This window comes from Phoca vitulina, unplaced genomic scaffold, assembly GCF_004348235.1.
Source record: "Phoca vitulina isolate PV1807 unplaced genomic scaffold, GSC_HSeal_1.0 scaffold12, whole genome shotgun sequence".
In the NCBI taxonomy this organism is placed as follows: domain Eukaryota; kingdom Metazoa; phylum Chordata; class Mammalia; order Carnivora; family Phocidae; genus Phoca; species Phoca vitulina.
In genome coordinates, this window is record NW_022589715.1 from 48733132 (window position 1) to 48746028 (window position 12897).

Below are 12897 nucleotides of genomic sequence, written 5' to 3' on the forward strand. Positions count from 1 at the left end.
CATAAAATATGGCAATGTTGTTAAGAAAAATGAGAGCATTTGAATGCTTTGGGGGAAAAAAATAGTGCCCTTATGGAAAAAAAGCAACAGATGACAGTGTGCACAGTGTATGTTTTACATGTATGTATAAGTTTATGTATCCACTGGCTTTAGGATATTATCTGTAAAATGCCTGTGGGGAAAGGAAATACAGCAAAATACAAATAATGATAATGGACAGTGAAGTTATGTTTATTTTCATTGAGTTCTCCAATTTTCTACCTCATGTATACTAACTGTAAAATAACTTCTCAAAAATTTTTTAAATGTTTTACGTTTTTATTTATTTAAGTACTCTCTACACCTAATGTGGGGCTCGAACTCACAACCCTGAGATCAAGAGTCGCATGTTCTTCTAACTGAGTCAGGCAGGTGCCCCAAATAACTTTTTTTTTTAATTTGCAAAATTTATCATATGGGGAGATCATAATAAAATGCACTCTCTGTTAAGGTTTTTCTTACCTTTTCTCCCTTACCCTTCCCTCTATGCTAAATAAACATGTTTCCCCAAATAAAGTTTCTCATTTGAATCTATTCAGGAAAGGTTAAGATGGAGCAACAAGGTGAATGCTTGCTAATCATAAACCTTATTCGTCTTTAATCAGGTTTTCCAAACGGAAATTTTCTACTTGATAGTATATCACAAAGAACTGTTAATAGAGGGCATAAAGACTCCTCCACCTCACTCCCTGCCCCCCCCAAACCTCAAACCAACAACTCCCTATTTAAAACAAAAACAAACAAACAAACAAACAAAACTTCTAGGACATTGAAACAAATTTTGAAGTGATTATCAACCTTGGTTTCATACCAGGATTGCCTGTGGAGCTTTTTTTTTTTTTGAGAGAGAGAGAGCACAAACAGGGAGAGCATCAGGCAGAGGGAGAAGGAGAAGCAGGCCCCCTGCAGAGCAGGGAGCCCGACGTGGGGCAGCCGCTTAACTGACTGAGCCACCCAGGCGCCCCAACCTGTGGAGCTTTTAAGATTAAATAGATACCAAATGGGGCACCTGGGTGGCTCAGTCAGTTGAGCGTCTGACTCTTGATTTCAGCTCAGGTCATGATCTCAGGGTCATGAGAATGAGCCCCATGTCGGGTTCTGCACTAAGCGGGGAATCTGCCTGTCCCTCTCCTTCTGCTCCTCCCCCTCCCCACCCCCCCATATAAATAAATTAATTAAATAAATAAAATCTTTTAAAAAATTATATAGATACTAAAAGTTCTATCAAAGAATACTCAGATGCACTGGGTTGGGGTGAGTTTTTTAAAGCCTGACAGGTGATTCTGATCTGATATACAGAAACTCTACTTACTTGAACTTATTGATAAAAAGGTTGTTATATTGGTTGCATTTCAATTTTGGTGGGTTCAAAAGATAAAGGACCTCTCACTCTCCATCTGACACCTATTATTACAGTAAGCATCTATGTTTCTGTGAATTCTGTACTAGTGGTAGTTGGGGAGGAGTAGTTGCTTAAAAAAAAAAAAAACACATTAAAACTAAACCTGTAAATCAGATCAGGATGAATTTACAATGGCTGGTATCACAGAGCCACTGAACTGGATAGAACTTAACCTAATGACCACATTTAAAAGTCATTTTATCTCAAAGCAAATTACATTTTCCTATTGTGCTGGATAAAAGATGGATGGGTGAGACCTCTTCCCCAGCCATTTCATTTGACTCTTCAAAATTCTGTTCCACAACTCTCTTATGGATTTTCATTAATATCAGAAAAGGAACCTACTGTTCAGCTGCACTTTTTTTTTTTACCTGAACTACTATATACACATCATGTTTACACATCTATTAGAGCAATTAATTCCACCTTGCAACTGTTCATAAGTCTTTTCAATTAGATTGCAAACTCTTTAAGGTAAACAGAATTTCACATTCCTTTTTGTATCCTCCCTACCCGCTAGGGAAGGAAAATTAATGTTTCTGCTTAGAGCTTTATGCACATGATCTCATTTAATCCTCACAGGTACCCTAAACATAATAGGTACCACAACCCTAATTTTTATAACTGAAGAAATTTATAGGCTCAGAGAAATTTAAGTTGTCAGGGTGACAATGCTAATAGTAAGGGACACAGCTCAGATTTCTATACAGGTGTAATTAACATCAATGTCCCTCTGAATGTTCTTTTGAATACATTATGGTAGGTAACATAGTAAGTGCCCCATATAAATAGACACTTACTAAAGAAATAGTGCTTAAAATTATTGAAGTGGGCCACAAATTATTTCCTATTCAAATCTACAATGTATTTCCTCGACATAGAAAGACTGATGAAATTACAGGACAAAAAAATATTAGATGGGATGGTTAAAATTATTCTGCAAAACAGACTTAAGGCAATTGGAGATGAGAATATATAACTTTTTTTTTTTTAAGATTTTATTTATTTGACAGAGAGAAAGACAGCGAGAGAGGGAACACAAGCAGGGGGAGTGGGAGAGGGAGAAGCAGGTTCCGCACTGAACAAGGAGCCCAATGTGGGGCTCAATCCCAGGACCCTGGGATCACGACCTCAGCCGAAGGCAGATGCTTAACAACTGAGCCACCCAGGCGCCCCGAGAATATAGAACTTTTTCCCTCTGTTTAATTTTCAAGGTTTCACTGTCATCTAGACACAGTTTAAAAGAATCAAATCTCTCATGAAAACACTGCCTTATCCCAAATAAGACATAGGAATATAGATAAATCAGGCAGCAAACAGAAGGGAAAAATAAACACATTTAAAAGATAAAATTTAACTAGCTAGTATTTATTTGCAGCATTTTTTAAATGCAGTTGCCATAAGCAAAATGCTTCAAATGATTAGCTAAAACAATGGAGAAAATAGTGGAGAATGCTAATATAAATATTAACAATGTTTTTAGTGGAGTCCTATCTTCTGCTTTTCAGCTAAAAATAATTTTTAGAGCTGAATCCTCAAATATGCACTCATGAGATAGAATTAACAGTGACCAAGAAAGAATCTAATAAGCTGTTATTTGCTAGGATCATGTAAACTTTAATGAATTTGAAGTAATTTTAAAGAATCATTTAGATGGTTGAGACCACATAGCTAAGAGAAGTGGTATGTCATACCATCCTTAAAAATAAAGTTTACTGTATTTTCAAACAGTATAGATCTTCTCTATAAAAATGCTTTGACAAGTGAAAAAGAAACAATTTACCAAAAAAAACTAGTATTCACATAGTCCTGAAACTGTAATATAAAATTGTAAAAGCAGCTATGTTTATAACTGATCTATTTGAAATTATCAAAATAAAAAGACTGTATATAAAACTTAATGTGAAAACAGAATATGAAGACTTTTTTGGGCTTTTGTCCTGTCTTTCCTCCCTTCTTAAAAATCCAAATGCCTTAAAAAGATTTTAGATTAGGATTAAAATGTGTACTATTTTAAATGAAAAACAAGTGATACAAAACTGTGGACTTGACTGCTTAGTTTCAAAAACTTTATGAAATATTCTTCATTAAAACCAGAATATCTTGGGCGCCTGGGTGGCTCAGTTGGTTAAGCGACTGCCTTCGGCTCAGGTCATGATCCTGGAGTCCCAGGATCGAGTCCCGCATCGGGCTCCCTGCTCTGCAGGGAGTCTGCTTCTCCCTCTGACCCTCCCCCCTCTCATGCTCTCTCTCTCTCTATCTCATTCTCTCTCTCAAATAAATAAATAAAATCTTTAAAAAAAAAATATCTTAAGGCTACTAAAGAGATTCACAAAAGAACAGGAAATGATTTTTCGTGGGTAGGAGAAAGGTGGAGTACAGACATATATGTAATCTCTAAATAACTTAGACAACAAAGAACCGTGTAAAGAGAATAGTTTTCAGAGTTCCCCTGACTTAGATTCGCATTCTGGCTGTACGATTTGTTTAGCTTTGCAACCTAGACAAACTACTTCCTCTCACTGAGTCTTAGTCTTACCGATAAAAAGGATGTTGAGGACATCACCTATTACTTTATACAACAGCTGGTAATTACAAGTCCCCCCCTTTACCCTTGAAAATTAACAATGTATATGGCTACTTGATTAGTGGGTATATTTTATTGATTTTATTTATTTGACAGAGACAGACACAGCGAGAGAGGGAACACAAGCAGGGGGAAGTGGGAGAGGGAGAAACAGGCTTCCCGCCGAGCAGGGAGCCTGATGTGGGGCTCTGTCCCATCATGACCTGAGCTGAAGGCAGACGCTTAGCGACTGAGCCACCCAGGTGCCTGATTAGTGGTATATTTTAAAGATCAGAATCTAAATCAGTGTAATCTCTACACCCAACATGGGGCTTGAACTCACAGCCCCAAGATCAAGAGCTGCATGCTCTACCGACTGAGCCAGCCAGGTGCCCCCAACCTAGCATTGTAGAAGTAAAGGGCCATCATCTCAGAGCCCTGCCTAATGTAAGAACAGCGTAGAGCAAAAGGCAGTTTTATTTTTTCTGGTCCTGTAGGTGATTATTCTCTTGGGGTCACAGACTCCTTTGAGGAACTGATGAAAACCATGCACATACTACACTTCTCATTAAAAACTGCTTATGTCCACAAACACATTTTCAAAAATTTTCTGGGGATTCACAAACCACCTAAGAATCCCTGCTAAACCCTTTTCCAAATATTTTAACAGTTGGGGAAATGTCAATATTGCTTGCATTAAGAAGTCTGAACATATTCCAGAAAGTTGAAAAAACAAATTTAGTAAACAACTTCAGAAGACTCCCCTAAATAGTGTAGTGAGCTTTCTGAATATATTTTAAATGTTTTAATTCCTGACTTATAGGGGCACCTGGGTGGCTCAGTTGGTTAAGCGTCTTGATTTCAGCTCATGATCCCAGGGTTGTGGGATCGAGCCCCGTGTTGGGTCCCATGCTGAGTGTGGAGACTGCTTGGGATTCTCCCTCTCTCTCTCTCTTTCCCTCTCCCTTTGCCTCCCCACCCTCCATGCACTCTCACTCTTTCTTTCTAAAATAAAAAAAAGGAATATTATAAAAACAAATTCTGGCTTACATTCCACTTGGCTTTTTGAAATACGTTATTCAAGAGGTTTTCTTTGAATATAAGAAAAATAAATGAATCCCTATTTCTAATGGTATTACCTATAGGCATTCACAGCAGGATAATTCTCTCTCTGATATAAAGCAGACATCTTAGGAACCTAAATACGTCTCGGATTAACTCTAGCATTCTTTTTTTTTTTTTTAGTATCTGTACAAAATTTTATTTTTGTTATTAAAAAAAGCCCAACTATCAGCTCCTGCCACTGTACTTCTTGGCCACATCTTCTACAACACGGCACAGATCTAAGCTGAGAAACAGTTACGGAACACATTTGTGCCTAATCCACTGCTACAGTAGCTCAGGTTAAGAGCTAAGAATTTAATTAAATACCTATAATTACTTCATTTTTTTCTGCTTCTTTGTGTTTTTCAGTACATTTCTGCTAATGTACATTTAGTATATTTCTGCTTCTACTATGGCTCAACATTTTTCTAAGGTTGTGATTATTCTGAAAGGGTAAAGAAATATTTCCCCACATAGGATTCTGGGCTGCAAAAGTTAGTTTTTACAGTGAATAGGGAAGTTTCTCCAATCCATGTATCTGTCTAATAATGAGTTTACACTTATCATCTGATCTCTGTAATTATTTCACTAGTTGACTGCCAGCATCTCTTTAACCTAACGCTGCACATGACGTGTTTCTAACAGACTACAATACCACAGATATCCCTCTGAGTGTGCCACTCTTCTGCTCCAAACAGATGGTGGCTCCTCCCTGTAAAATATAAAGTTCAGAAGGCCTCTCCAGTGTCTCCAAAAATACGTCTGGCATCCTGAATTCTTATTTCTCACCACAGCAGTTCGCCGCTCTAGTCAAAATGAGGTCCTTTCTTTAAAGATAGCTCATATTTTGTTCTTGCCTCTCCCAGCCACTTGAACTATATCATCCTCCTCATTTCATTTCTGTCATTCTAATCATTCTTCAAATCTCCTCTTTTCTCTGACAAATCTGACTTTCCCAGCAATCACTGTACAATTCACATGGCAATTAATCACATTCTGTATTTTATCATTTCTTTCTAACTTGTGTGTTTATCTCTACATGGGGAGCTGCGCTGACCGTAGGGATGGGACCATGTCTAATGTTCTGTACAGTCTCCTCCCTACGTCAATTCACCACGTGATAGCTTGTCCATGTTTGATCTGCTGAGGTTACTAGAAAGCTTATATATAAACGTAATTAAGTATGCATCTCCTTAACTTACAGAGTCATATAATAATCCTATTCAAGGCCAGTTTTTTATCCTGAGCATTTCTCTTCAGTTTCATGGCTCTGTTGTTTATTTATTCACTGTTTAGAGAGCTACTGTGTATAATAAGTATTTTCTGTTTTTAAAAAATGTTTAAAACATTAACCTAAACATTAATTTAGGGGTGTGAAACTTTTTTTTAAAATTGTATCTGGAGTAAGAGCAGCCAACTTTCTTGAGGGACCTTGAAGAGATTCAGCAAGGCATAATGAGATAATTTTTCAAATTTACACACCAGGCTTACATTTTCAGGCACATGAAGAAACATGAGCACTTATATGGTTAGTACTGAATCAGTAATACCTTCTGAGGGCTTATTTCCTCTAACCACATGTGGAACCTAGGATCTAGCTGAAGGGATCACCCTCTCTTCACTCCGCCACCCAATTACCATGGGCTTTTCAGTTGTGTCAACATTTCTCCTTGTCTGATTTAGGGTTCACTCTAAATGTAGCACATGACGTATTTTTATTTTTAAATGAATTTTCACAGCTTTAAGATACAAGTCTTAATACTTTGAGGTCCTGGACACAAAAGAAAGACTCAGAACCACTGCTCTAGACCAAGATATAAAACCTGTTACTGGCAATATACAATATCACTTTTATTCAACTCACTAAAATGTATTAATCGTAAACTTTTTCTTTTTGCAAGGATACGTTTATGTTAAGAAAAAGGAAATGATAGGACATGGCTGTGCAATAATGAATCCTGCAAAACGGCTCAACTGAGAGGATACATCATTTCTACCAGTGGTTGATGTCTCTCTCAAGACCTGCCCCGAGGAGCTGGAGATTTGGAGGGTGAGTCTCTCTCTTCTTAATGAGTTTCATTACTAACTTTGGCTCCCTTAAATCTTTCAAGCCTATGGTTAAAAATTAAGTTATTCATTGATAGATGTCTAAAAACTTCAAAACCCTACAAGGAAATAGTTATTCGAATTACTGACTCTGAAACGTAGGGCAATTAAAAAAGAAAAAAAGAAGGCACTGCTTTGTCTCTCGGTACTAGTGCGAAGATGAAAGCACTACAGACGGGCAGCTGGCAGCTCATCAGTATTTCTAAGGAAGGTAAGGGACGGAGCTTTGCTCTGATGAAGCATAGCAGGGGACAACAGAAATGGTTATCCAGTTCAACACAAAACACCGACAGTGGCAACGTTAAGGTTAAGAAAGAAGTTATCCCCAGGTATTCAACTGGGCACACAGGGGCACTGAAAGTCAGGTCTTTAAGATAATAGCTCATTTCTCTATCACTAAGTTCTAGTGATGGTAGCAGCCTGCTGAAGGAGAAAGTGAGATATTTAAAAGGATGTTCTTCGCTTCAAAATTAAGATTTAAGGGAGAAGGAGAAGGAAAGGCAGACATACAGGGAGGAAATAAGTACAGCCCAACAAAAAGGTACTTGATGCCCGTTACGTGACAACAAACTTAACTACAAAATAGAACTGTATCTCTACCTCCATTTCTAGACATTTCCTTAAACTGACTCCTTAACATGAAACATAGTATAATTTATTACAGATTTCATTATGTGAATGTATTATATCTAGTATTTACATTACAAAATTATTTTAAATGCTTAAGAAATAAAAGAAAACTTACCCCATCGCTTTCTCTATGTGGATTCAGCCTACTATAAACAGCTTCAATAACATTGCGCCTAAAAAAAAAATCATGCTTTAGTTTTATTAAATTACAATTACTAAGCTTCTGAGTATTTAAAATAATACTTCATCTTGAATATCCTCAAAAATTAACTGCCACACTAAATGCTTGCCAAGAACATAGTTTCTACATTTCACTTAGAATTTGATTCAGCACAAGCCATTTGTTCTTATTTATAAAGTAAGAGAACCTTCACCTTTTCAAAACACATGATAAATAATTCCCTTAAAAAAAAAAATGCCTTTGGATGAAATTTTTAAAGTTCTTCTCTACTATAAGAACCATCAACCCATCTCATCTTTAGATAATTGATATACTTCTTCCCCAAAATTACTTAATTACTAATTATAAACGAACTCAAAATTAGTTCTTTTTGTTCTACTTACTTGCCAGCAAGACCTCCCCCAGGAGGCAAATTTGGGATATTTTCTGCAGACAAGATGCGCATGACATGGGCAAGATCAGGCATTCCTTCCTCACCAGACTTCTCCATAATTTCTGCAGGTTTTTAAAAAGAATTCCTAAATTAATGTGTTAACTCAGGATTCAGAGAGAGTGAAACAAGGGGAACTATTTGGTAGTATCAATTTTATTTATTTTCTTTTTTTTTAATTTAGATTCAAGTTAGTTAACATATAGTGTATTATTAGTTTCTGTAGTATCAATTTTAAAATGTAAAAAAAGCAAACATTATCTTACGGTCACACAAGGAATAAAAGTAATATAAAAAGTTATTTGCATACATAAAAGCAAAAACTGGAAGAAATGAAATGTTCAACAATACAGGGACAGTTAAGAAAATTTTGGTATAGCCACTGAGTGAAATGGTTTACAATCACTAAAAATGATCCCTGTGAACACAGGATAGCTATGTGGAAAAACACTTTGATCTAATTTTATACAATAATAATACAAAAGTTATTAATACTGTAATTCCCAAAAAAAAGTGATAGATGAATAAGGACTGTAAGGAGAAGGAGAAAAATTAGGAATTGTTTTATAAGGTTATTTAACTGAAGAACAGTTGACAAATAATATTAGTTTCAGGTGATTCGACAATTATACACATTATAAAACGCTCACCACAGTAAGTGTAGTCACCATACAATGTTAGTACAATATTACTGACTATATTCCCTATGCTGGACTTTTCAGCCCTATGACCTCTTTGATAACTGAAAGTTTATACCTCTTAGTCCCCTTCACCTAGTTCGCCTATCCTTCTTCTGGCAATCATTAGCTTGTTCTCCACACCTATGAGTCTGTTGCTGCTTTGTTTTTTAGATTCCACATGGAAGTGAAACACTGTCTTATTTCACTTAGCATAATACCTTCTAGGTCCATCCATGCTGTTTTATAAGCTTTTTGATCCCGAGGTAGTTATGCTCCCCAACAATTTAAAATACAAAAGGAGGGGCACCTGGGTGGCTCAGTCAGTTAGGAATCTGCCTTTGGCTCAGGTCATGATCCCAGGGTCCTGGAATGGAGCCCCACGTGGGGCTCCCTGCTCAGTGGGGAGCCCCATTCTCCCTCTGCCTCTGTCCCTCTCCCGTGCTCATTCTCTCTCTCTCTCTCATGAATAAATACAATCTTTTAAAATAAATAAAATTAAAAAAGGAAAATAAATCACAGAACTTGCTAAGGCTTAGAACAAAATAAAACACACATTCCATCTATATTTACAATTTATGAAAAATACATCTTTAGAGCATGATTATTTGGCCAGTATTAAGACATAAACTCCTCAAAAATCGGAGGATGCCAACTTACTTTTAAGACAACAAAAAAGCAGTGTCCTCAGCAGCCACCATGCCTCACGAGGCCCTCGCCATCACCGTAACCTCACCACTCCCATTTGACTCTGCCCCTGACTCCCCTCTATCTCCAAAAAGGCTCTATGCAGAGAAGCCTTCTCCCACTTCTAGATCTTCACATGTGCTTTTCCTTTGATTTGAAACACATTTTACACCATTCCAATCAACCCATTTTGCATAGTTCGCTCATATTCAGGTTTCAACTTCATGTGTCACTTTCTCAAATTCTTCTCCAACCCAAGCCTGAAGTCTGGGCACCGCTACATACTTCCACTGTAGATGTTGCTTACTCTATCACAGATTGCAAGCTTCTTGAAGGCAGGACTGTCATTTTTCTGCCTTTACTTGTATCTCTATAATACAGGATTTCTCAGCCTTGGCACAACTGACATTTTGGATCAGCCACATCTTTTTTTTGTTTTTTTTTTTGGTGGAGGCTGTCCTGTGTACTACAAAATGTTAAGCAACATCCCCGGCCTCTCCTCACTAGAGGCTAGTGACACCCTCTCAGTTATGACACCAAATATGTCTGCAGACATTGCCACAATGAAAGAGAGAGAGAGAAAAGAACAAGTGTGTATGTTATAGAAAATAGAGGAGTCACATGAATTGTAAACAAATGGGGAATCTAGGTAAAAGGTACTACATTGTACATGGGAGCTCTCTATATTTTTTCAATTTTTAATTTTAAAATTATTTCAAAATAAAAAGTTAAAAAAAATAAGTACAGTTGATCCTTGAATGACTTAAGTTTCAACTGTGTGGGTCCACTTATACATGGCTTTTTTTTCAATATAGTACACTACCGTCAATATATTTTCTCTTTATGATTTTCTTAATAACATTTTCTTTTCTCTGGCTTACTTTATTGTAAAAATACATACATATACATCATATATAGGACATACAAAATATGGGTTAATTAACTGTTTAAAGCTTCCGGTCAACAGTAGACTATTGTAATTAAGTTTGGGGGGAGTCAAAACTTATATGTACATTTTCAACTGAGGGGGAGAGTGCGGGGGGAGACTGGGAGGTGAAGGTGGGAATAGTGGGTGTGTTTGCACTCCCAACCCCCATGCTGGTCAAGGGTCAACTGTAAAATCAATACTCTTTCACAACATCAATGCTGATTCTTATCAGTAAGATAAAAACATATGGTATAATGAATTCCTATGATTGACCTGGGAGGAATTAGTGTTAGTCAAATTAGAGCACTTGTTCATGATAAGCCCTGAGGCAAATTTCACCGGACTCTTCACTACTAAAAGTATAATCAGGAAAAGAGGAAATAAAATGGCAAAATTTAACAGACTATTTTCAAATGTTTCTCTTTGGTGGTATAATAGACATATTTGTCTTCTCCCTGCCAATAAATTCCCACACATTGGTCCAAGATGTGATAGTAAACCTTAGGCAGACAGATGCTTGTTTTTTAAGGCCTTGTTCTGAAATACTTAATCGTTTTTCCTAATTCTAAAAAAACTATCTGATAAACAAGGGAGAATACTCTTCCTTTCCTTCTAAATGGGAATTTAAAAAAAAAAAAAAATCACCTTTCTTACTTACCTTCAACCCGTGATTCCAAGTGCTTATCCAGCTCTGAATCTTTTCTCACTGCTTCATCTGAGACCTTGGGCGCATTTGAAAAGCAAACTAGTACAATACTCATGTTATCTCGACTTCCCTGTATTTTAAAGAAAGAAAAAGAATTAGATTTCCATAGTCCAGCAACTTTCTATTATTTCATTCACAACAGTTAATTACATTAAGCAATTATAGTTTATTTAAATCACCAGAATGTACACATTCAACGCATTAATTTCCATTCTAAAGAACTATTTGAAGCATTCCCTGAAGAAACAAGATCTCTAGATATGGGTAGATCTGTAATTATTTTATGACTTTTAATTCTGTGTACCTATTCTTACCCACCAGCACTCTACAACCTAAGAAATGAAGATACCTTCATATGTATTACATCTTCTAAACTCTGTTTCCCACTCAACCTGCATATTCCCAAAGTCGCTTACGCCCAAAAACACATGTTCCCAAACAAGTGTGCAATTTTCACCTAGCTAATTAACCCGCTCAGAGCAATGCTAGTAAAACTCTCCTGAATTTGACATAGCTGAAAATTAATGATCATTAGGATACCCAAGACACTATACTGAACAATTACAAGCAGAGAATAAAACAGATTGTAAACTGTTCTGAGGATAAAGCAGCAAACAATGGAAGGTAACTGGATGGCTGAGATACTGTAGTCAGATACAGTAACTTGTGGAGAAAAGACATCAGATCGTTATATAGAATCAAAAATTGTGTCAGTCTGCAGAGGGGAGCCAAAACTGCTAACTTAGGGACAAATTTTACTGTCGCCTTGGTAATCACACTACCATAGGCAAATGATCTATATTTTTAAAAGTAGCACTATTACCATGAGATTACGAGAAATAAATTTAAAATCTTCTCGTAGCTTTTCCTATAGGTATATTACTTTAACTGAGTTTCTTAGAACAGGGACTTAGAATAGTGACTGTTTCAACTCCCCCCGCCCCCAAAATAAACTAAGTCAATGGAGGTGGTAGGCTACTTTGTCTGATGGTGCAGTTTGCCAACCCAAGTGAAAAAAGCTAAGGCCATACCCATTCTAGTCTTTTCAGTCATTATGGCCAGAATCTAGGCAGGCATTGTCTGGTTCAGACTTGCCACCTTTCTGGAACCCACATGACACAGCCAAAAAGACACAAAGGCCTTGAAAAACTTTTGCCACCACCTCCTAAAAGTCAATGTAGCAAAGCTTGAAGACAGTGGAGGTCAGGCCTTAAGAAGCCTTCAAAAAGAATAACTCTTTCCACAGACTCCCATGTTTTAGTGGGAAAAAATATCATGAGTATATGACCAGATTCTCCATATCTGAAAAAAAAAAATCAGGATTTCCAAAAAAATCAGAACTGGCCCAAACTAATTTCATTCTTTCATGAAATCCACCAAGACTTTCACAATGACTTCATATTAGAAAATATGCACTGGCTGTATGAATATATATACATAT

At 36.8% G+C, this 12897-nt stretch overlaps 1 protein-coding gene across 3 annotated transcripts in view; it reads right to left on the reverse strand.

Annotated features, from left to right (window-relative positions):
• Positions 1-12897, reverse strand: part of PPM1B (protein phosphatase, Mg2+/Mn2+ dependent 1B) — a 76082-nt gene that overhangs the window by 5376 nt on the left and 57809 nt on the right. For all 3 annotated transcript variants that reach the window (XM_032411074.1, XM_032411072.1, XM_032411073.1), the window contains exons 3-5: positions 11409-11526; positions 8412-8523; positions 7963-8020 (exon numbers count right to left, since the gene is read on the reverse strand). In XM_032411074.1, coding sequence (XP_032266965.1) covers positions 7963-8020; positions 8412-8523; positions 11409-11526 — 288 coding nt within the window. The remainder of the gene's footprint in view (positions 1-7962; positions 8021-8411; positions 8524-11408; positions 11527-12897) is intronic.